The 26783-nt window shown below is 36.3% G+C and overlaps 1 protein-coding gene and 1 non-coding gene across 2 annotated transcripts; one reads left to right on the forward strand and one right to left on the reverse strand.

Annotated features, from left to right (window-relative positions):
* Positions 1-5803: 5803 nt before the first annotated feature.
* LOC120623263 lies at positions 5804-6812 on the forward strand. The gene has a single exon (XM_039889183.1). The coding sequence runs from the start codon at positions 5905-5907 to the stop codon at positions 6535-6537; it is 633 nt and encodes a 210-aa protein (XP_039745117.1). The 5' UTR covers positions 5804-5904; the 3' UTR covers positions 6538-6812.
* A 6974-nt stretch (positions 6813-13786) lies between these two features.
* On the reverse strand, positions 13787-13905 carry LOC120623568. The gene has a single exon (XR_005658724.1). It is a non-coding gene; the product is annotated as a 5S ribosomal RNA (ribosomal RNA).
* Positions 13906-26783: the final 12878 nt, after the last annotated feature.

The following is a 26783-nucleotide window of genomic DNA, read 5'->3' on the forward strand; positions in this document are numbered from 1 at the left end:
AATCCCAGCGGGCACCACTTACTTTTCTAAGTTATGTGCGTTTTAAGTACTTAAATATCACTTGCTTCAACGGTGAAGGAAATTATCGTGAGGAAACCTGCATGCCTGAGAGTTGTAGAAAATGTTCTCAAAGGTGTGTGAAGTCCACCAATCCGCACTGGGCCAGCGAGACTATGGCCTTAGCCCTATCCCATTGTGGGGGAAGACCCGTGCCCTGTAGTGGGCCGGTAATATGATGATATGTTTCTAATCATCTCAGTCAGTCCTGATTATATCTGAAAAATTTACCGACCTCGCTTAAGTGAGGTTTCTGGTGTTCGATTTACTTTTTCTTTTGATTAACCCCACTGGTCTATTAGAGGTTTACTTATTTAGATCTTAGTAAACATTAATAAATAAACAGCCAGGTATCTGGAACGTTAAAATATACATAAGAACCGTGATAGTTCACTGCTCTCTTTTTTTAATTTTTTATCATTTATGTTTGAGAATAAATATTTATTTCGTTTCATATATAATTTATTATATTATTTTTAAGTAAATTAGTACTTATTTATTTATTTGTCTTTATATATATTATATATATATTTATTTAAGTAATGATATATTTATTTTAAGGGTATATGTATATGTGCACCACCAAACTATTTTCTGTATTTGTTTTCTTCCCCATTCATATTTATCGCTATGATAAGCGATAAGGCCGCCAAATTTTATTCGTTGTTTTGTTATACTTTTTGTGGTGTACAATAAAAGTATATTCATTCATAAGTAGTACCTGAGTGCATTTTCTTAAGACACAATATATTTGTTCTACCAAAAAGAAAATATGAGTTAAAACACTCTTTAGCTGTATTGTGTCTGTTGTAGTTTTGTATAGCTTTTTGTTCGTTCTACAGCTACTATGCAGCTATGATAGAGTTTTAGCTCGTATTGTTAACTCCTCTTGCGAGTTGAGTTGTGCTTACTTTTTACTGTATTAATCTGCTGTTTTATTTATTAACTAAGAACTATTACATATTGTATTTATAATAGTTGTTTTTTGTTCAATAAAATTCTAAGTTACTTATTCATGTCTTTTTTTTGTCCGTATGTATATCGATCGATAGTGGTAAGCCTAAAAGGAACAACTTTGACGGCTGATTGGCGCAATGGGCAGCGACCCTGCTTTCTGAGTCCAAGGCAGTGGGTTCGGTTCCCACAGTGTCCGGATGTTTATCTGTATTTTATAAGTACATATTTATGTAAATTATTCATAAAAATATTCATCAGTCATCTTAGAACCCATAACACAAGCAACGCTTACTTTGGGGCTAGATAGCGATGTTTGTTATGTCGTAGTATAATAAACAAACTTTTTTACAGTGCGAGTTTTTATTTTGAGGCAAACCACTCTTATTAGTATACCCAGTTACCACGCGTTTTTCTCATCTTTGTCAGTTGGTAACTAGCCGCGGCCAAAGCTTTCCACCAGAACAGACAAAAGAAAATTCAGAAATAATACAAAATAAATTCCCTTCTACTTCTAAGATACACATGGCGCTCACCACTAAACCAGGGAGGTCGTATAAACGTCCAACTCACGTTGGTCGCTAAAATGTGTCCTACGTGCAACCAATCACAATTCACTTGCTCAAACCAGCGCTACTCGCGTATGGTCGCACGGTCGCTTCGGGTGAAAAAAAAACATGAGATCAAATCAAAAATGAAATTAAATCATGGCATCCAAATTTCAGCCTAATTTGGATGCCATTTGATTTCTGACCTTTGCTTGTAGAGGTAAGTATTTGTTTTTGTTTTAGAGGCATGTTGAGATTGTATCTTTACTAATGTTAAAATTTGCAAGTTGGATGAATGCACACGTGCATCATTCTACACTTACTTTATCCCGCCAAAACGGCTGGATGGACCTGGATAAAATTTAGCACAAAGATAGATTTTAGTTTGGAATAGCACACAGACTTTAATCCCGGAATAATGGAGGCCCCAGTGGGATACTTTGTTTTGTTTTTCTCGGACCATCAGATTTTGACCATCAGTATAAAGATAGTTCAGGAATACAAACGCAATCGCGGGTAACTAGTAAACCACAGAATTAAGAACACACAGAAACCGCGTACGCGACTAAAATGGAATCATCAAAAACCACTCCACTTTAGTAGTGATTCTCAAACTGCCGGTTAATCACTTCATTCCCGTTAAACAGTAATTATTTTACCTCTATTGCTCTAAGCGTTTACCATAGAATGGACAAAATGACAAAGTTTGTGACCAAGCAATATTCCAGTCAGACATGCACGGAGCATTTTCACTGTTTTTGGACCCACAGCGCTTAATGTAATGATGGCTGAATGAGGGTTCTGTATGTTCATTATTCGATGAAGTAAACAATAATAGGTACCCGGTTGGTTAATCTTTTTAAGGAACTTGAAAGAAACTTCATGAAGAAAGATTTCTTACCATTCGGTTGTCGTAGGTTACATTAAAACCCGGCCCACTACAGGGCACGGGTTTCCCCCACAATGACAAGGGGTTAAGGCCGTAGTACACCACACTGTGAGGATTCAACGCACTTTTGAGAACATTATGTACAACTCTTAGGACTGTAGGATTCCTCACGATGTTTTCCTTCACCGGTGAGGCAAGTGAGATCTTAATTACTTAAAATGCACATAACTTTTAAAAGTTAGAGATGCGTGCTGGGATTCGAACTCGGCCCCCCGAAAGTGAAGTCGAGGTCCTACCCACTGGGCTATCACAGCTTTTGATGATGATGATGTCCTCCATGACGTATCCGTCAACGGCGACACCTTGGCTTTATCGTCTCGAGTGTGCACGGATATGACTAGCGTAGCCAAATTTAGTTTTGAAGATTCGATTGCACGATCCGCAGTAAAGTTGACCACTGTTATTATAACTATACGTATAGGAAGGCTTAGGCCTAATTTTTTTGTTGTAGCGCTTTGAGTCAATGTGCTCTAGACGTTTCATTTCGAAGGTTTTACATTTTTCACTTATCAGTTTGCGCCATTTAGACCTCTGCGTGGCAATTCGCTCCCAATTGCTCCATGGTATATTGCATGATGTTAGATTGCGTTTTAGAACATCCTTAAAGCGCAAGTACTGACCACCAGACTTTCAGTAAGAGCTCAGAGTAAAAAACTGCTTTCGGTAGCCGGGTGTCATTCATGCGCGTCAAATGTCCACACCATCTGACCTTTCAATATTAATGCTTCCATGCCGTCCATGCTCACAGCTTTTATCAAGTTAATGTATACATTAACTAGAAACCTTGATTTTCCGAACTTTGAATATTAAATTTACCTATAATAGTAAATTTAATATAATATCCACACACATTGTCGATTGGGATATATAACTTTAATGATCTACACTATGCCGATGTAAGTTTCCTAATTAAATGGGTTGAATAATATAAGGTTTTAGTGATGATTTCGGGAACCGACGGCAGCAAGTATCTAATGAAGGAAAACTGGAAAGCTCCCATGCTGGAGCTATATAAAATAAGTTATAACTAGTAAGTAAATAGGTGCAAGTAAATATTGCAGATCGCCCTTTAAATCGTATATATTATCGATTTTTTTCCATTATTTTTTAAGAAACAAAAAATCTAATATGTAATTTAAGTCTATTCTTAAATCAATTACTGTTTTATTTGATTACACTTCATATATCGGTTCGTTGCAGTATTATTTGATTAAAAACATGATTTAATACAATTTGCTTTATCATAAAAAGGCCAGACTGCCAAAACTTATTTAAAATTCTTCTAAAATAGTGCTAGATTTATTTAATGTGATGATGAGAAGATGAAAAGATGATGTATGCAGTGACAGGGTGTCTTGTCAAAAAAGTTAAAGTCACTCAGCATATTGGAGCAGGCTTTTTTTTTAAATCTCTCTGAGGTACGAAATTCATATGAAGAAACCCGTGAGAGAACTGAAGCCTCTCCAAAGAAGTAGCAGGCTGAAGTGGCAGTAGCTAGTAGAACCAATAGCCGTTGGGGCAGACATGTTCTGGAGTGCACGGACCAGTAAACGCAGTGTGGAACGACCTCCAGTCCATTGGACAGACGACCTTGAAAGGTAGCTGGAAGCGGCTGGATGTGAAACGCGAAGGTCGGTGTATAGTACACACTCTCGGTGACCCCAGCAGTGAATGTTTTGGTCTGATAACGATAGTTGTACCTACTATGTACCTTAGATGACAATTATTGGCTATTTTAAGTACCTAAATCCTATAGAAAATGAAAATGGTTAAACGTAAGTAGTTCTTAAATGTCGTAATCAAGATACCCACCCATTACCGGCCTCTACAGAGCACAGGTCTTACACAATGAGAAGGGGTTAAGGACGCCACCGCGCTGGCCCAGTTTGGATTGGTGGACTCCAAACACCTTTGAACATTATGGTTTTTCTTCACCGTTGGAGCAAGTGATATTTTAATTGTTTAAAACGCACATAAATTACAGAAATTAGAGGAACGCGCTGGGATTCGAACTCAGTGAAGTTGAAGTTCTGCCCACTGGGCTATCACCGCTTCCCATTCCTTATTTTTAAATGTTATACTGCGTTATTAAGGAATTAAAATAAGATAGTACTATGAGGATCGAATGCGAATACGAAAAATCAAAAGCCATTAAAGCAGAGTTCAGCAAAACGACGATACAAAATTACGCAGCGTTTCAATCACGCAGCGATCCTTTGAATTGAAACCGAACATTTCCATTCGTAACAAATTATGCAAATATTTTGGCGCCATTTCGAATCACCGCTGCCAACCGCTGTCAATTTGCATCTTTTAGTGAGATGTTAACATCTGGTGGAGCAGGTGCAGCGCCCTCAGCGCTTCGCTTTCCCCCCCACTTACATCTGTCTGCTGAACGCAATTTTTTACAAAGCGCTGATTCCGCTGAGCCGGGGTAGCGGCGGTGTTCCGCGGGTCTCGATGTCAAATTATCTGTCAATTTATTCAAACGAGATGGTAATTTCAGGGCGCTCGCAAATTGTGATTATTTATCCGTCTTTATTTCAGTTTTGAGCAAACGAGGGTTTATTAAAGGGGTCGCTGCGAGGTAATTGGGGCTGTTTTGATCGTGTGGGGGTACCTAATTGAAGTGTTTTCTAGTGTTTGAGGGGTGGTTCGAGATGAATGGATTAGTTAGATGGTAGATAACGATCTGTGAGGCAGTGATGGGCGGCTTTCTTCTCTAAGTTGGGTTATTAAGTTGTTATTGCGGCAATGATATAATTTACTTCGCTTGTTGTTGATTTTTTATATCGTCTTTATACTAACTTTTTGAGGGTTATGTGGTTGCGAGTGGACTGAGCATGGAGAGTTAGTCCACCAAACCGCACTGGGCCAGCGTGGTGAACTTTGGCCTAAACCCCATCTTATTATGGGAGGAGACCCGTGCTCTGTAATGGACCGATAATGGGTTGATGTGATGAGGATGAAGACAGTTGAGTCATAAACTACGACACAGGCACATGAGCAAAGAGCCGCATATTGCATTCGGGCGCGTACCTTGCAAGCCCTGCGAAGTGTCGTTCTGTTTATAGGGCATGGCTTTCCACTTACCATCAAGTGGTCAATCTGCTTTATTAGTAAAATTTGTTCTTAACATTGCAACATCTAATTAAGTTCTTTAACTAAGACGCAATATAACTTTGTTTCAATATATTTTATCTTGTAAGTTTTTAATTAATAGTTCTTGTTTCATTTGCGCTTACTTAACCGTAAGTAAACATTTTCTAATTATTCCGATCAGTTATTATTTGAACACATGTTGCGAATAAGGAAATCCAATTTAAAATGTTATTTTGTAACTTAGCTTTCGTTTTCTATTTCTTTTTAACAATTTTAACATTTTTGCTAATTTTAATGCTTGATATTGTGACTGGGGAAGTAAAAGGAAATGATAAGGAAGGTAATAACGAGAATGATGAAATTAAAGAACATCAGCGTAGATTTTTGGAAGCTCTGGACGATAGAGATTGGCACGTGTCACATTTGAAAGACATGGATTTCGATACAGATTGCGAGAAAGCTACCTTTCACGACAAAGTGAAAAAGTATCGCAGAACTTTAAGAAGTGACGGCGCATTAGTTGAATTTGTTTCCGCAGACGCGTTACCTTATAATGAAACAGATTTACCGACACCTACATGCAAAAGTAATCTAACGCGTCGCTTAAAAAACGTCAAGAAAAATCAACCAGAAGTTAACGTGACGAATGCTAAATACAAAGAGATATCAGCTAATGCCAGCGATGATATTAAACCAGCAACAGTAAGTGTTAAAGAGAAAAAAAAGCCTGAGGATACTGTTCCAAACAAAAATTATCAGAGACGAAGCGAATACCAGTTCAGCTCTGTCGAATACTACGATGAAGTTCAGGATTTTAATGCAGACGTTTGCCCAGACGCAGTAGAAGTTATTGAGCTGGAATTAGATACTTTACGATCTTACGACATTGTATGTGAAGCTACTTTGGAATGGAGAAGCTTAGAATGATGGTTGGTGAAATTCCAGTCTCGGGTGGTGCGGCGTGGTAAATTAAAACAGCAGCATCAATCTTACATTTGTATTTTTAGAATTTAAGGTGCAGTGATTGTGTCGTTTTTGATTGTAGCAACGATGACCAGCAAATTTAAGATGCAAAGAATTTAGAAAGATGTATGGCACTTGTTTATCCATGTCATTGTTTCTAGGATATGACTCAAAACCTATGGCATTTTTTATCTAAAAAGTGCCATATTATTATTCATATAAAAAGTGTATTCATTCATTCATTCATAAATTTTTACTTTACAGACTAATAATTAATTTAAAGCGAGCGATACGTATATATTCTAATAGAAATATATACCATCCAACTCCACGCGATGCCATAGGTTTTGAGGCATATCCTAGAAACAATGAATAATACATTTACATTGTTCTTAGGTCGTATCCATCTTAATATTTTTAAACGTCACTAGTGACCGTTTTTGCTATACCTCGCCTATATCGTAGCCTAATGATTTAGGCGATATCTTTAGAAAGAAACGTTTCACCAACTCTTAGGTTATAACTATTGGTAAACAGTTGATGTATGCCTAAGAATCTCCTTAGATTAGGCGTTCCTTATTAAGGCATTGCCTTAGCTTGTCGTTAGTGGAAACGCGCATTAGACAGGTTCCTAAATCAAACTGCAGATATGTCTTGTCATTGTAACGTTGTAAATATAACTTTTTTGTGTCGGCCATTGTTTCTTTTAATTACAGGTGTAACACCATTAGTCTTTTTTTAGTTATAAAGATTATGAAAACTAAGCTTAATTTGCTATACTCAGCGAGGAGCAGGAGAATCTGTATGGTGTAATTTATAATCATTTCAATCCTTATTCTCCACACCAAACAGATCTTCGGCAACGTACACTCCTCGCACGTTTCGTTCCGAAACCGGAGCATCCTCAGGAGATGTTATTACAATGAATAATTGTTAAGTACTTAACCATTATTAATAGTAAAGCCAACATCTACTTAGAAACTATAAATTACACCATATAGATTCTCCTGCTTTTCGCGCTTTTCATAATATATCATGGATTTCCGCAAAGTATCGCCTGTTTCTATCCAATAGTAATAAAGATATTTTCTTTCACTTTTTCTTTTATGTCATATTATAAGAACTTAATCTGATTAAAATGTTCATAGGATGGAACTCCCTACAAAACAGCACCAAAGCTCGGAATCAATTGAATAGTTTAATCAACATTATAAATATCAACGCCACGCCAACGTGACGTGCTTATTGATTACTTGTCTACGTTAATTAGACAGTAATAATGATTCGTAAGGCTCAGTGACACTCTGCGGGAGATAGAGAGAGCTACGTTAGGAGTCTCTACGTGATTGAATCAGAAATCAGGAGATCCGTAGAAGTATTGAATTAGAGTTACTGACGTAGCTCAGCGAGTCGCAAAGCTGAAGTGGCAATGGGCGCCGCACATAACTCGGAGAACCGATGTACTGATGATGGGTCCCAAGGTGCTGGAATGGCGACTCCGCACAGGGAAACGCAGCGTTGTTGGCCCCTATCGAGGTGGACCGACGACGTCGAACGAGTCGCTGGGAGCCGCTGGAAACAAGCGGCCGTGGATTTCTTAGCTCCCTACAAGAGAACCATGTCCTATTTTTAATTTTTATTTTTAATTTTACTATTATTTTATTTATTTAGAATATTTATAAGGATAATAATTGACACAATAAACATGGTGCCGCGATTAACTTTGCAGTAGTAAGTATAAACTGCGTCGCAACATTTAACGCCCACCTCCAACAACAAATGTATGGTATACCAATATGTCAAAAGTAGACCATTGAAAATGCCTATAAAAAACATGAGAGTGAAGACATGAAGTAAATTAAACAAAATGAAATAAAAATAATGATTGTTTTTTGAAACTTTCAAATACTAAAAAGCATGTAGCGTCTTATTAATGTATATAGGTGTGTTAGTGTGTGTACTTGTGAGTGTGTTCATGTGTGTGTGAGTCTATCTTCGAGACCTATCTACGAGCAACATTTGAAGGCTGTGAGTTCGATTCCCACAACTGAAAATTTTCTGGAAAGTTTTTTCAGTTTCTGGCTGTTTACCTGTATATTATAAGTATCTATGTAAATTAATTATAAATATATTCATCTGAGTACACATAACACGAGTGATCATTCACAAGACTTGCCAAACGCGCGATTCTAATGCCCGTTTTCCCTAAACCTAGGAATCGCCTAAGTCAGATGATTCCAAGAAAAAAAAGGTTAAATAACTCGTATGTGATGCCCAACGTTGGAATAAATAATTAAAATAAATAAATAAATAAATATACTACGACAATACACACATCGCCACCTAGCCCCAAAGTAAGCGTAGCTTGTGTTATGGGTACTAAGATGACTGATGAATATTTTTAGGAGTTATATATAAATAAATACTTAGAAAATACATATAAACACCCAGGCACTGAAAAACACTTATGCTCATCACACAAATATTTTCCAGTTGTGGGAATCGAACCCACGGCCTTGGACTCAGAAAGCAGGGTCGCTGCCCACTGCGCCAGTCGGCCGTCAGTAATTAATTAGTTTTCTTAAATAATTTTAACTCCATTCGAAAAAGGAAAAATCTGATAATACAAACACAAAATACCACACCTTGAGGCAAGAACCATAGATAAGTAAGGTTATATGAGTTTCCTAATGAATATCGATCGGTGACGGGTAAATAGTTGCCTAGGAATCATCTTTGAAGGCGTTACTTCTTAGACATTGCCTTGTCGATAGTAAAAACGGGCATAAGACTCATTAGTTAGACTAACATACCTACTCGTATATTAGTACTCAACTTATTATTTGAAATACTAAAGTTATTGCTTAGCCATTCCGTTAGAAATGCAATTGGTCGTTATTGGACACAATCTTTAACGCCTGCTTTTTCCTTGCCTTTAGTGTAACATTTAGAAATAACTGGAATGGCCTAAAGAAAGATCTTAAACTTATAGCATCCCTTTTTTACAAGGGTGGTTAATCAATAACAACTTTTTGGAATCTATCATCATTTTGCCTGTGGTATCCCTTCAAATAATCATGAATAAGCTCCGTACCAAAATGGTATAAACGAAAAATACGAAACTCTAAAATTATTGACGGCCCATTGGCATAGAGGGCAGCGACCCTGCTTGCTAAGTCCAAGGCCGTGAGTTTGATTCCCACAACTGCAATAACGTTTGTGTGATGTATTTTATTATTTTTATTATTGTAGATACAGCAAAAAGTTGTGGAACAGACATCAGCATCATATCGACCCATTACTGGGTCACTACAGGGCACGGGTCTCCTCGCGCAATAAGAAGGGATTAAGACAGAAGTTCACCAAGCTGGCCCAGTGCGGATTTGTGGAAAATAAGTTATTAATTATGGATACTGTAATATCCCAATAATTGTGACAGAAAAGTACTACGGCCATGCTTTATTCTGCCACTCAACAGCATTTTTTCAAGTTTCAATGCTGGGTCTGAACAGCGTGGTTGCTGGTGTTATTACAGGCACATAAGGCTAAACACCAATGCTTAAAGATTTCCAATTACCATCAGGCCCATCTGTTTGGTCTGTCAATTATAACAATAAAAAAAAATCCACTAAAGAACGCAAAATCTAAATTTTATAAAGGAAATATTAAAATTTACGGTACTGTTACGCCATCTTGTGCCATCTAATAAAATGGATGGATGCAAGTTTCTATAGATGGCATATGTGGTATACAGTTCATTCATTGAATAAACTCACAGGGGTGGGTTCAGAGTATCTCACCGAAGTTGTTCGCAGTAAAAGTATAGATGGCGAACTGAGAGGGACAAAATAATTTCTAAAATCGACAAGAGATGGCTCTGGTGGCAACGCGTAAGTATGGCGGTAGAAATAAAGATGGCGCCTTTTTTGAAGTTTCGTTTTTAATTATTGCATGGTATTTATGTTCAGTATATCTGAATTTAAAGATAAAATCATAAACGTTGTATTAAAATATATATAACTTTTGTTATATATATTTTAAAGTATCATTTTCAGACGCACTTAGGTATTTGTATAACGTTAAAGATTTTAGTAACACTAGAATTCAAACCCTACGTAGCTGTAATAAAGGTATAGTTTGAGATAGCAACAAGTGGTTGTAGTCGACTAGTCTCCTGCGTAATTATGACTGCCTGGTAAAGACATCCATTAAACACGTGTTTGAATCAGTACTCTATAAAACTCTTAACGACTTCTATGGTAAGATTGAATGACTCTGTGTCAGTCAATCTTACCATAGAAAAGTTGCGGGGGGTATTTCTTGCTCAGGCATTTGACATACACTAGCATCGTACCTAAATGATAAAACCATGTAGGAAAATGTCAGGAGATGGCACTGGAAGCAAAGAACGAGTAAATTCGTCGGGTTAAAAGCAGATGACGCTTTTCTCGCAAAATTGTGTTTTGTATTATTATAATAATACATAATTAAATATGTCTTTAAATTATAATAGGTAATCAGAGAGGAAAGCATTATTTAATTAATAAAATAAAGTTTAAACAATAATAATATCGTTTTCGTCACTTGCAGCTCGTACAAAACCTATAAGGTTTAAATGTTCTCAATTTAAATGGGTAATGATGTAACTATTTTTAATACCAATTACCAACAAAGAGTTTATGGTTCTTCAAAAAGCGGAGATAGATATTCTCATCTCAAACATAAACTGCGCCATTTTCCTTAAATATAATAACTACTAATTAAATAGTCTGTGGCCATCAAAATCTTGAGATAAATAACGGCTTCAAGCTTTCGTACAGTGCAATAAAATCGGTTAAAAACAGTAAAAATGCCCAGCCATTTTCCGAGAACGTATATATTCGAAAGTTAGTTTGTTTTTTCTTAGTAACATGTAAATCAATTGTTTCTTTATTACCGCTGCTTTCATCCTCGATTTCGATAGAGATAGACATACGAGTATCTCGGAAAAGCAACCGGTATAACCACACCAGTTTTAAGAAAATAAATTCCCTTCGTTACCGATGCACGCACATCTTTACAGCTAATATTGGCAAGTTTTTTAAAACAAATGGCTTTTGTCCTGGAAACGGACATAGGATATCTAAATCCTGTAACTTTAATTAAAAAAAACTAGCTACCTGTATTAAATAAAAGCTGTAGATAGATAGAGCTTAAAATATACATGGTCACAATTTCGCGAGATCGCGTTCTCGTTTTTAGTCGGAATCGTCTAATCAGCATTGACTAATACAGATTTTCTTATAACTTTTTACTATAACTACGAAAGCTCTTACTATTACTTCAGCCTCACCTACTTGACAAGAGTTTTGAATATCAACATGTGGTTTTGGTTGTTTACTCCTATTTAGTTATGACTGCCTGGTACAGATCGCACTAAAACACGTGATCACTGCAAACATATTCTCATGGGGCCCAGTCTGCTATTATTACCACTATTGTGTACCAATGATCGACATCGTAATCTTTAGTTTTGTCAATTTCGTAATCTACTAGTTCAATGGCGTCGTTATGGGTTTCCAATCGTCTACCGCTAACATTGCATTGAAACAATTTTCATTATTTGCTTGCATTTTGACAAGATAATAATCGCACATATGCGTTTGGAAATCTATACTAATATTAGAAATTGGTACTGGATGCTTGGTATTCTTCTACTGTTCGAAATACCAGATCATTTCTAACGCGCACTTGCAAATTATGGAACAATCTCCCATCTGATGTGTCTCCTCAAAAATTGGTTGCCTGTAAAGTCGGTATACGGGCGAAAGTTTTACGTGACAACGACTTTGAGTGGTAAAATAATTTTAATGTGAATATTCATTCGTATAGTAGGAAGAAGGATGAAATAATAGTAACAATTTAAAACATTTATTTATACAAAGAATTATATTTAAAACATTAATTTATACAAAGAATCTCGCACTGAATTTCATATTAACAAAATTTTATTTTTACTTTTACACATACATACGTATTTATATACAAATATACATACAATAACTTGCAATACATTTGCGTACAATGAAACAGCGTTTACTACAAAGGGACGCGTGCCTTTCACTTTTTAAGTCTGTCTCTCTCGCTCTTAGGCGGGCTAACCATGCCCGAGTGGAAGGGACGCGTGCCTCTCACTCGCTCTCATTGTGAGCGCATAACGTGAGCGGAGCGTAACGCAGTTTCTTGAAGTGTCACCCGGCAAACCAATTTATAAGACGTTGTCACGTCAAAATACAATCTAGGGTTATTCAAGGGGCGGATAAACAAATTCCTTAAAAGCCGGCAACGCATCGGTGGCTCCTCTGGTGCTGCAGATGTTTATGGGCGCCGGTGATCACTTATCATCAGATGACCCACTTGCTCGTTTGCCCGATATTAATATAAAAAAAAAGCTGAAGAGTTTGTTTGTATGAAAGCGATAATGTCAGAAACTACTCGTTTTATTTGGAAAGTTATTTTAGTGTTGGATAGTCCATTTACCATCACGCTATGCCCAAAAGGGTAGACCTAATTGAAAATTTTTGCATAATAATAATTGTTTAATTCAGGTAAAACCCATCTCAATATACACGTAAAAAAAGTAGCATAGTATTTTAAAAGATCTAATCTAAGCATAAACGGGGAAAATATACTTTTTGAGAGTTACTGATGCGTGCGCTACGACAACGGTTAAAGTTACGCGTACGGTAAAAATTGTGAGCGGAATGAAGGAATTATTACCCTTTAAAAGTTTCAATCCAAATAATTATATCATATGAAAGTATATCATGATTTATAACCGGAACAAAGTACTGAACCGCGCCCGATGTTGCTTAACTTCGGTGATCGGACGAGAACGAGGTATGGACGTTGACACCAATATCATTAAAATAGGAGACCAAAATCAACGGCGGATAAAAATGTAATAATGCAAAATCCACCTGAATTTGTTAGATTTTACTTTTAATAGTTTTATTACTTTTAATACGTTTTGTAGTAAGCTAGTTTTCACGTGACACTTAAAAAATCTCACAATCTCTAAACCTTTTACCAAGAATCTGCAGACAAAGTATTCACCAAAAAATACGCACCAAGTTGACTTTCTTTTCCTTTATTAATTTTAGTTACAACAATGTAAAAAAGCCATAAATTGAATTCCTCATTTATTTTAGATTCTATTCAAAACGAAGCAAAAAGCCGACATCACGCGGTGTTCCCAGGCGGTCACCCATCCAAGTACTGACCGCGCCCGATGTTGCTTAACTTCGGTGATCGGACGAGAACCGGTGTATTCAACATGATATGGACGTTGGCGAAAGCTAGAATGAATTACACAATCAGAATATAACAATCTTCCAAATACCCATCAATGATAACGTTAATCGTTTAACGCCACCTTATTGGAAGTCGCATTAGAAGTTTCACTTCAAGAAGGTACGGACTGACCAATATTTTAGCCTTATCTGTCATTTAAAAATTCGGTAGGTATTAATCAGTGAGCTTCATTCGTAGGCCATCAGTGTCCCACAGCTGGGAAGAGGCATATCTATTTAATGAGAGGAATCTAGGGCTTACCCACCAAGCTGTTCCAAAGTGATCTCATGATCCGTAGTTGAAATTACTATCTACCTGATACCGAGACAAACATTTTTTCCTTCCAACCGCGAAAGGACGAGGCGAGCCAGAGCTTAGATTGAAACATGTTCTCCAAAACTATCGCTATGTAGAACTTGTTTCAGTTGAAAATCTATTACAGTATCCAATATTTTATGATTGTCTGGTGCTTGAACACTATGCATAGTTTTCGATACTGTTTCCCTGGTAAAGTAAGGAAGATGATACTATTAATAGGTATATGAAATTGTAAGAACGTGAGTCAGGTAATTCTGTAGCCATGTTACTAAGGTTACATAAGTTAAGAGACGGAAATAGTTTATTTCGTTTACTCCTAGTTTATACACCGGTCACCTAGACAATTTATTTCGGAAGGTTATACACCGGTTTAATGAAATCGCGGCGGGTTATTTTTATTTTTGAAAACGAAAAATAAAAACTTTTTTAGGCGGGACTAGGGAGTAACTCTGATTTTTTCTGACGGAAGTAACGCTTACGTCAGACGTCTGTGTAGTTTCCACTACATAAAAATAATAATTTGGATCGGTCGTAAGTAAGTATATGTCATATACTCCACGCTTCTTGACTTATACGCCAGCTCAAAATATCATAATCAATTTTCAAACGGATCAATTATGAATGAAAATCGAATAGTTTTAAAACAATATTTTGAATTCCAAAGTATTTTGAATATCTCTAAATATACTAGTTTATTTATTACTTTTATAAATAAATTTTCTGACGTTTGCGACATTCTATAATATTCAATGACATGGTTATATTGACATGCGCAAATCTAACCTTCAGTTTTCTACTCTCAATTATTCTATTTAACTAATGAAAATATTTATAAAATGTGAAAGTGATATTAATGAATTATAAATAGAATATAAAATGAAATAGTGAATATTAAATGAAATGGCGGAGTCCCAGGAACATTTTAATTTTACTTTTATCAATAAATAATAATAAAAGTTTTACTTAAATCGCGCGTAAAGGTTATACGCACACACTATTTTTTCTTTTAAATATAATTTATACTGCAACGTAAAAGTAACTTAATCGATACCAGTGTTTTTGTGTTTACTATTCAAGGCTATAAATAATAAGATAGATATAGTAGACCTGATGTTTCAAGCAGCGTATAGAGTTTCGGTACGACGATGCCGCGTTGAGGCCAAATTTATGTGAGGTATGGGTTTTATAGACCTAGGCGCCATCATCACCTCCAGGAGATATTGTTGCAGACAAGGGTTAAATTGTGAGGGAATATTAAAAATTGATCACTGAGCTTTCCCCCACTATCGAATATCAAGGGAGCCAATGTGCGAGTTGTATGCAGCCCCTAATAGCATCTGGGTCAGTCAAATACTTTACAATTTGTTAATAATGCACTTTCTGTACCTCATAGGGAAGGTCCATATTTCACCGAGAGGCTAGTAACGCTAACAAGTGGTATTTGTAGTAGTTCCTCTACGAAGCTTATGATTGCCTGGTACATGGAACAGTTAGTCACGTGTTTGATCACAGATCATTCCCCTCCTCTTTTAGATTGTCTGTTAGAACAGTGAAGAAATGCTACCTTTTTTTGTCACTTGAGCTCAACCCACCTGTTTCTACTTACATAATATTTATCTCCAGCGTGCTTTTTTCTCCAGCGTGCTTTTTTATGTCTGGTATGGCTAGGCGGCTAGGCTTGAGAATGCGATCGATCATAATTAGTTCTTTTTTACCCGGCGAAAGCCAAGCCAAAAAAATAAAGGTTGTATTTAATAATTGTTAACTGTTGCGCTTAAACTTCTGAGCCGATTTAAATTTTTGAAAACTTCACCAAGTTTTAGAAAATCCAAATTAATAGCGAAATTGCCTTCTTGTAGCACTACGTCTATTTTAATTCTAGAAACCCAGACGTATTTCGTACTTTTTTTTTCTTTTAAACAAAAATTCGCCAATTTCAAGTTTTTGCGAGACTCACGTACGGCTATTGATCCACGTCGTCTCGGATCTCCTTTGTGGTTTTAGTTCCCTGGTAGAAAGCTCCGCACGCCACGTGTTTGAATCACTAAGCTCCTCCTTCCTCCATTTATGAACTGTATTATCTTCTGTAACTGGGTTGGGTCTGTAATTCAACAGGTAGTATATATTCGTTACGGAATCTCCTAACTGCTTATAATTGCCTGGTAGAACGCTTAGAATGCCACGTGTTTTCCCGGTTCCCGCGGTACCCAGTTTAGGGGGAGCCCATCCAGCCCATCCATGGGCTCGCCTATATTTTTGTATACAAGTCACCGCCGAGCCGGCCGGTCCAGAAGATTATAAACTGAATTTTATTTATGATAGAGTTTAATTTTGTTAGCACAACTTATGCCCATAGAGATAATAACTATTCCATTCATACCAACATTAAAAAGTGGAGTGCCTGAAGAAAAAATAAAGAAATTAATGTCAGTTAAAAATGCCGCTATCGAAATTCAAATTAGAATTACGCAAATCTAATCTTAATTCTTAGGGAGTTAAGGTTTTTCATAAGGATAAAGGTTTCAGTCGCGTTTGTTCTCGCATTCGTAGAAATATGTATCGAAAGTTTATAAAAAAATCCAATCATTATTAGCAAAATAAAATTAAAACGTACCGCCTCTATTCTATATTAATAATTTTTATTCAACCCCGAAAATATGTATTAAATATTGTTTATATTCTCACATCTCTGTCATAATCATTAACTTTACAGCTTTATTTACAAAACCTTTCCAGTATCCTTTAGTTGAACAGTAAATAGAGCAACACTACGCTCGGCCTGCGAGGAATACGTCCTGTAACGTGCCGACTTGTGTCCATCATCCTGAGGTGTAAGTGTAAAGCAAGCCGCGGCATCCACGCCTAACAAAGCATTGCAATAATGAAATGCTAAGCGGCAGAAAAAAACGTGTTGGTAGTCTTTCCCGGAAGAGCTCTGACAAAAAGCTCTCCTACTACTACAATAATTTATAAGGCTATAACCGTCTAACAGTTGCCATATTCCAAAGAAATTTGTCCAACGTGAATTTTATTTGCTAGCTTATTTCTTTAATCACGCAGTATTTTTTCCCAAATCTTACATATTCCATACTTTGATTGAATAAGCGCAAAAATAACAGATGCTTCCGGAATTTCGTATGCATTATTGTTTGCAGTGATGAATAGATAGGTAAGCTAAGCTACAAGATTGAATCACCAAGCTTTTCGTATCTTTCTCATTATTATGAACAATACAGATTGAACTTATAAAGGTAATCTCCTGTGTTTTTATATTTGCCTGGTACTGGGGTCGAGATGCCATGACAACCTCCTCCATTTTATACTGGGATTCTTCAAGACCACTAACTAACAGATCCATTTTCTTTGGCATACAATACATATTTAAATATCTTTTGACGTTTTATGTCTACCTAGTACAAGCAGTGTAGCATTTGCATAAGTTCTGCTCTCCTTATATTGTTGGTTTTTCCATACAAACACGTAGTTTTTTGTTCTATAAATAATATATTATGGAAATACTAGGTTCACAAACAACTATTTTCTTAAGTACTTGTCTTATAAAGTAAACAATCATTTCATAATTTTTTTGGCAATAAAAACGAGTTTTGATTAAAAATAAAGAAATACGTATTGGACAGAAGCAGGCGTTACTTTGCGGAAATCCATAACATATTATGAAAATTAAGCTTAATTTGCTCCGCGAACAGCAGGAGAAACTGTATGGTGTAATTTATAATTTTTTCAATCCATATACTCCACACCAAACAGATCCTCGGCAATGTACCCTTTACGCACGTTTCGCTCCGAAACCGGAGCATCCTCAGGAGATGTTGACTTTGCAATGAATAATTGTTCTACAATTTGAAAAAAACTATTGAAGGCCCACCTACTTAATGAAAAATAATAACTGCCCGCCGCCTGCCCGCCTATATGTCCGCCTGTCTACCCGCCTGCCTGCCCGCCTATCTGCCCGCCTGCCTGCCCGCCTGCCTGCCAGCCTGTCTACCTGCCTGCCCACCTATATGTCCGCCTGTCTACCCGCCTGCCTGCCCGCCTGCCTGCCCACCTGTCTACCCGCCTGTCTAACCGGCTGTCTGCCCGCCTGTCTGCCCACCTGTCTACCCGCCTGCTTGCCCGCCTGCCTGCCCTCCTGAATGCCCGCCTACCTGTCCGCCTGTCTACCCGCCTGCCTGCCCGCCTGTCTGCCCGCCTGCCTGCTCGCCTATATGTCCGGCTGTCTACCCACCTGCCTGCCCGCCTGTCTGCCCTTTTGACTGCCCGCCTGCCTGCCCGCCTGCCTGCCCGCCTATCTGCCCGCCCGCATATAATAATTTATTTATTACAAAATAAATAAATAAATAAACAAGTATATTTAGAGATTTTCAAAAAACTTTGCAATTTTAGTTTTTTTTGAAACTGTTGAATTTTATTCACTTTGCCATTCACAATTGATCTGTTTGAAAATATTGGTAATAAATAATCCTAATTTATTATGATATTTGCCACTAGCTGGCGTATAAGTCAAGAAGCTAGGAGTATATGACATATACTTATTACCAATCCAAAACTATTATTTTTAAATAGGAAACGAGGCAGATGTCTGACGTAAGCGTTACTTCCGTCAGAAAAAAATCTGAGTTACTCAGCTGAGTTACTCGTTAGTCGCGCCTAAAGAAGTTTTACTTCAAAAAAAACTTTGTAAGGGGGCTCATGTTCTCGTACAATCGAAATACCTCTTAATTTTTCTACGTTATATCTTTCTTCTCTCTTTTGTAAAAGAATGAGAATGGGATCTTAGAATTTCAAACTAAATTTTTGTTTAAAAAAAGCCGCCTAAGAAGTTAGTCCTTTGAAAAAAGCAGCTACCAATTTTCTTTCAGAACTACTCTCAGTAGAATCTGCGTTCTGTGAAACAGATGAACATATTCGATTAATGTTGGGAGTGTTGAAAACATGTTGTTATTTATTTATTGTTACCTACTTTAAAGTATTTTTAGTATTTTTTTATGCATCGTAAAACAGGTGTTAGTATCACCAAGATCACATAAAGTGGGAATAGCTTTACAAATTGCACTTGTTGATTCAAAGGTTCGTTGCTCACAAAATATACCGCAAACGTGCTCTTGTACAGCAGTGCTATTCTCGTAACTTACATCTTTGTTTTTAACGCTGAAGCAGCGACGAAGGAAACATAAAAAGTAGAAAAAAGAACGCAGTAACTTTACATGTTTCAAAATAAATGTGAATGGAAGTCGTCGCAGTGAAGAGATAATGTTTAAGTTTGTATTTGTAATCACCTGTTAATCAATATATACCAATACGCCGCAGCGTAACGTTAAAAATAACTATGGTTTTGACAGCAGCTTGGTAAGAAAAACTAGTACATATATGTACTGTAGTAGTATATAAATGTTAGTTATATTACTGAACTGGACCAGATACATTAGAAAGTATATCTAAGCAGACGGAGGTCGTACCCGTCACCACCTTTGCTCTTAAGAACTCTGTCTCCAATTTATTTTAAGAATTCAACGGCGAGGTCTTAGATGATTACACTATTGAGAATAGCACAGCAATGCATTAAACAACTTATGCGGTGCATAGTCCACTAAAGTGTACAGTTTAAAATGTAAGTGCAACCATAAAACTACAGTTTGGTGCATTGCGGTAATTCACTGCACGAGTAAGACTGGCTACCTACTATAAAAAAGATGATACGTAATATTATGCATAGGAAATACCGTATTTAGTTTTGCAGCTAAGAAGCATAGCTGTGATCCAGTCTGAAGGTAGTTGTTGCTGGTGTATTTACAGGCACTTAAGGCGCCTGCGCCTCGGGTTGATGAATTAGCAGGTCTAGCATGGGCAGAAGACAAAAATAATATCCCCCGATTATATCCCCCGTCAGGGGATATAATTAACGTGTCCACCTGCTAAAGCATGGGAGCAGGGGATAGGAGAAGTTTACCCCCGTTTTTTTTTTGTCTATCATTTATTCTTTTTAATTTTTTTTTCTTAATTCTTAACTAGGCTTAAAAAAAAAATGAAAGAATAAATGATAGATACCCCCGTTTAGTATTACACATATAATATTTGGGTATTATTTCCACTTGTGTGCTGTGAAAAACAGACTGGTCGTTTTGAAAGTGGCTTATAAGGTTTACACATGAGTTTTCACACCGAATGCGTTTACCTAATCAATTGAAATATTTTATGCTCACTGACATATACAGAAAGGTAATTTCTTGATACATTTAGAGAATATAAAACTGAATTTTGGCCAATTTAATATATCATGTAGCTCTTTTACCACCATCTCTTATCAATAATATCACAACAGTTACGTGTTATCAGGTAAGTAACAAAAAAAAACCAATTTGCATCAATTACATTATCGGTACATGATCCTCAATTCTAAGCCTATTGAAAAATGTTGTAACTTAGTCGCACTTCACATATTTTTATTAAACAACTCTCTGGCGAAAATACAATGTACAGTCCATATGACTAAATTTATACTTATGTTTCTGACTTAGGAGAAAATGCCCCTATACAGATCCAATAGAGTGCGTTTTTCCTTGTCATTACAACCTCACAAACGTCTTTACAGAATTATTGCTGTGATAGTATGGAATAGCAACAGGTGGAATTCAACATTTATCGTGGAGTCTTCTATCTAGTTATGGGTGCCTGGTATAATGTGACACTGCTACACGTGTTTGGATCACAGTGTTCCCCACTGCCGTCGGTGGGACTCGGCAGCTGTCGGATTTGGTGCCCAGCTGTTCCGAGACAAAACTTGTACATAAAACACCTGCAATTATATGATTGCCTAGTACTTGTATCACAGAATGCACGTGGTTTTTAGTTTGGTTCTCACGATAAAATCGTTACGGAAAAAATGCGTTAAAACGGTTTTTGTTGACCGGCCTTTTTGCTTTTACTATATGAAACTTGTTATGTATGCACGTTAACGTTTTTCTCACGATTAAACTTTTAGGAAATACATTTCTATTTTAGTTAAAGGCATTATTTATTTGTTATCATACTTAATATTATTATTATTATTATTTAAACCTATATAGAGATAATACAGTTTGGCCTTAATCATAAATTTTCTTATACTAATACATAAAGCGTAAAAGAGTTCGTTCGTTTGTTTGTTGACTTGAACGCGATAATCTCAGGAACTACTGGTCCGAGTTTAAAATTATTTCAGTGTTGGATAGCCTATATTAGCAACAATAAAGAAGAATGTTTCAAAAACTATGTTTTATTCCTTTCGAGAGATTCCGCTGCGTGCGCAGTGTTACTTGTTTCCCGTTTAAAAGTGAAGTCCACGACAGCGTATGTCTTTATCTTTGTATGAATAGCATTTTTAATTTAGATGTTTATTTGACGTATCTTTAGGGTTCGGGTTCAAATTAATTATTGGGTGAGCAATAAGTTTTTTGCATATTGACTTCTTTTTAATGTTATCTATGATTGAAAATGTACCGATAGCTTTACGTGCTCTATGGGGCACGGGGTTGAATCATTTCCAATTTTCAAATTCCGGGTTAGTGCTAAGAATTTCTTGAAAGAAAAACCCAATTCTAATTATTTATTGGCCTGACCCGGGTATCGAACACCGGACCTAATGATCTGCAGTGGAACATGCTAACCACTAGACCAAAGAGGCAGAGGATTGCTTATGAAGTTTCATTACCAATTAACAAAATATATCAAATTACATTAGATATAAATTGAAATGAGGAACTTATTTTCCTGGCATTTTGTATTTATTTATTTTGTTTTTATAACATTGTAATAAAATAAAATAACATTTTAGTATTAGTATTATACCATAGTAGTACATTGGTACATTTATCAATATACTAATATGGCTAGTGTTCATTAAAGTAACGGGTTTCATGGAGACCATAAAAATGGATTTGTAATATAAGGAAACCTTCTTTATGGTCGTGAGAGCCTGGTACATGTACCGCAAGATACGTGTGTGGGCTTTGGCCACACGTGCTCATTAATTACAGCACGAAAGCATGCTTGCTACCTTACTAATTAAATACATGCGTTTATCTAAATGAAGTAAAAAGTATGCTTATTTTGAGAATGCTTAAAAATCCATAGTGATTTGAATAAGAGCACATAAGACATGGGTTTAGATGAAGATGAAAAAAAATGAAACTGTAAAATAATTTGTTTGCTATCTCAATTTCATTACAAAACAATAAGCTTAAGACCTCTATTTAAGTTTGTATTTGGAGGTCTCTCTTTCCGATACAAAATTGACACATATAATATACTGATAACATGACTTAAGCAATTTATTACATATTATAATTTTTTTGTTTAATGTTTAGAATTTTCAAAATCAATCATGCAAGCATGCAAATATGTGAGTATTTTATATTTATATGTGGGAGTTTGTGAGTATTTGTGTGTGATTGAATGTGAGTGTGTCTGTGTGTGTATTTGCATTTGTGAGTATGCGTGAGTGTTTATGTGATGTGAAAAGACAATACACTTATATGGATGGAAAACGATTGACCAACTTATGGAACTGTCTTTTTAATTATACTATTTTCTAACATTTTAACCTGGGCACTTCTTTAACAAGCATGTCAAGTTTTATAACACAAATCACGTTGGGGTAACAACCTCGTGAACAGTGCGATACAATGTCAAATTCTAAGCAACACCGGAGCATCCTCAGGACTCAGGAGATGTTGACTTACAATGAAAAATTGCTAAGATAATAGTGATAGCAAATTTTATGTTTATTGTTTATCATGAAATTCCGCAAATAACGCCAGCTTCTGTCTAGTATGTATAAATCTTCTTTAAAGATAGTTAAAAACTATTTATCGGGATAAACTCTTTTGGATCCACTTTATAACTGTTGGAACATCAATCACAAAAATATACGGACACTGCATCCTTAGTAGTCTATAACCGCTGAATACCGTAAAAATATGTTTTTAGAAAATATTAGCTGTTGAATTTAAAAAAAGGTTAAATCAGGAAAACAGACAGAGTGCTGTAGGATTGAGGCATTTAGGAAGAGGTTGCGGTTTACAAAATATAGATAAAGTAACGGACGCGGCGAAGCACCCAGAACAGTTGTACCGTTTTTAGGAAAATCAGACCGTATTTCCTTCCCTTTCTATTTACCGATAATCCATAATAGCCCATCTCTTTTGCACAAACACATTTACACTTCATCCCCTCGAATGCATTAAAATATTTTCGATCAAATAGAATTAAGTTACACGCGTCGTAATAATTGAAAATTATCTCTAAGTTCATTTGTGTAAAGTCGTTTTTTCTTTGAATAGGAATATAGGAATTGGGGGTACACTGTTACAGAGATCGGGTTCAAAATTGAAGGGGCCTATAGATTTGGTGAATTTGAGCCTAAAGGAAGGTAAAAAAGGTGTATTTTTCTTCGAAAAGGCGTGGGTACAGTACTTCTGGATACCACACAAGCGAATCTAAAGTCTAGTAGCAGTGCATAAGGTTAAGTATACAAAAGAGAGATGCATGGCGAACTCTTTGTGATTCATGTTAGCCTGGTAGCATTTGCCCTTTAACACGTGACGTCACCCTAATTATCCATTGAAGCTTGGTGGTTCCTTTTTTGATTTTAGATTATTTTTAAGTTTTCATTTTAGATACCTAACATGTGTTAGTTATTAGGTATATGCTGCTATATTGTAGGATTTGACGGCTTTTCGGCGTTATAGGAATCGAAAACCATCAATGAACCGCATTGTTGGGTTCTCTATTTAACAGCTGTTATCGTTTGTAGAAAAAAATAACTTTAGTATTACAGTTAACTTCCTAAACCATTGAGCTATTGAGGCAAATTAGATTTTATGTGGTTTAAATTATCCAAACCAGGTATGAAAATATTACCACGACAGTGCTGGGTCTTTGGAAAGGCAAAATTAAAGTTACCTACCTTGCAGAGATTGCTACTAAGCGATAAGGCCGCCTTTTGTATTCTACTTACGTCTTTGTATTTCTATTGTTCTTTTTTTTACTAACTTCGTAGTGGTGTATAAATAAAGAGTTAAATAATAATAATAATAATCTTCCTTCCTTCCTTCCTGATTCTGTGGGACGAAAAGATATATGATGTATCTATTCTTAAAACTATTTCGATAGCATTAGTGGTAACTAATATACTTACATACAAATTATTGTCACACCATTTCGGTAAACGAACGAGCTGATGCGTCTGACAACGAAATCGGAATCGAACGCTGGACCGTTCCGCTGAGCCTGCGGGAGCCCAAGAGGGATCACCGCAGTTCCGCGTTGCAGGCGTGCCAACTAACAAAAGGCAATTCTTATCTTAATGACACGCTTCCGTTTAGCTGCGCTCATTTTCACAATACCTAGAGTAAGTATAACTTAATTTCTTAACTGACTGCAGTGGACTGTGTTGGTGATTTTCGTTATGATGTGCATGGCATGGCATGATGACAGTAACAAAGGATCGCTAAAATATTGTATTTATTGTAAACACTACACGGTTAACATAAATAAGGTATGAGGTATTCGGTTTGTAATTAACTGCATCACCTCTTTCTCAAAATTATCAAACAATATTTTAAAACAGAACGTATTAAGATTATTTAATTGAATAGAAGCAGGCATTACTTTGCAGAATTCCATGATAGTTGTCAAGCGCAAGTCTATCAAGTATAAAAAAGGCACTTTTCTGTTATTAGATTATCACTATGCCAGGGAGATAAACGAGTATTGTATGTAGGAAAGCTGAATGAAGTAAAGAAAAAAAAAATAACCCATTAAGAGTTTGACGCTATTGTCTCTTGGCAGCGGAACCTAATACGGTTGGCGGGCTCTTGAAAGCCGGGAGTGGCTTTACATCACAATTATTTATGTGCCTATTCGGTTTTCTCGCTATACAAAGATACTTTACACGTACGTGCAGTTATAGTTTTCTTTGGAAATTCAACGGCTGATAGAATTTCGACTGTTCAGAGGATTTTGTTAATTCATAACCGTTTTGTAATGGAAATAAAAATTTTGAAATTAGTAGTTCGCTCTTAACTTATTTATATTATATTTTTCAATTGAAATAAATAAGTTAATTAAATAGGAGCGGTGATAGCGCATTGAGTAGAATTAAATTTTTTTTCCAAAAATTCAAAATCAATTTATTTCAAGTAGGCCTACTTTATAAACACTTTTGAATCGTCAAATATGTATGTTTGTAGTGACTCTACCACCGGTTCAGAAAGCAGATTCTACTGAGAAGAGCCGGCATGAAACTCAGTAGTTGCTCTTTTCCAACATCAACATTTACAATCATTTTTCTATCTTGCGGGAGATGAGAGCGAGGCTGGCTGCTTCCAATTTTCCTTGTCATTAAGGAATTCATCAATTGTATAATATTCTCGCTGTATTATGTATTTAGGTAGGTCAAGAATTACCTTAGAAATCATGTTGTAAAAGCGTATACTCAACCTCACAAAGGAGTTCTGCACCTTTCGAAGACAATATGCAGATATCACTAATTTATGTCCGTTTCTGGTAAGTCAATCGTTAATATCAGCTTTTTATAAAGAGTAGGAGTTTGAATTCCAGCACACACGTCTAAGTTATGTGCGTGTTAAGTAACTAAAATATCACTTGATTCAACGGTGAAGGAAAACATCGTGAGGAAACTTGCATGCCTGAGAGTTCTACATAATGTTCTCAAAGGTGTGTGGAGTCCACCAAGCCGCACTGGGCCAGCGTGGTGGACTACGGTCCTAACCCCTTATGATTGTAGGAAAAGACCCGTGCTCGGTAGTGGGCTGGTAATAGGTTGATGTGATGAAGTTAATAAGACAGGGAAATGTCCCTCTGACTTTGTTTCTTGCACTTTACTGTATGTAAGTCAATATTGCAATAATTGCGGACGACAAGGCAAGAAATGGGAGCTTGAAGTTGGACGCCATTGTTTCTGGAACGCTAATACTGCTGGTTGGTGGGACGACGGCACTGGGAATGGGCTTTGTTCACAATTTTTCTATAGACCTATTTTATTTTCTCATCGCCCTACAGAGATACGCTATTCCTTACAAACTTTAATAATAATAACGTTTAATTCAGATAAAAATCCATAGCTACAACAATAACAATTATCTTATTTACTATATTATAAACTAAAATTGGCCAAACATATAAATAATAAAAAATTAGAAATCTCCTAACTATGGTAAATACCCTCTTGAGCACCTGGTGTGTGAGTGTACACCAACCCAGTGCTCCATAAAGGGATTTTCCCATTTATTGGTTAATATTTTCAAAATATTGTTCGAGCTTCCGCGCATTTTGCTCATCATAAACGTCATCCATATTACAAATGTGTCTGTCAGTTTATGTATTTTCTTTAAGCTAGGGTTAGCTCAAAACATTGAACCGATCTTTTTCTGAATTTCCTAACGCCAAGGCTGCTTGGAAGCAGGCTCCGCTCTCATCTCCCACAAGATAGAAAATTTGAAAGATTATAAACTGTAAAGTGATGTTGGAAAAGAGCAATC

Source organism: Pararge aegeria, chromosome 4 (genome assembly GCF_905163445.1).
Source record: "Pararge aegeria chromosome 4, ilParAegt1.1, whole genome shotgun sequence".
NCBI lineage: Eukaryota > Metazoa > Arthropoda > Insecta > Lepidoptera > Nymphalidae > Pararge > Pararge aegeria.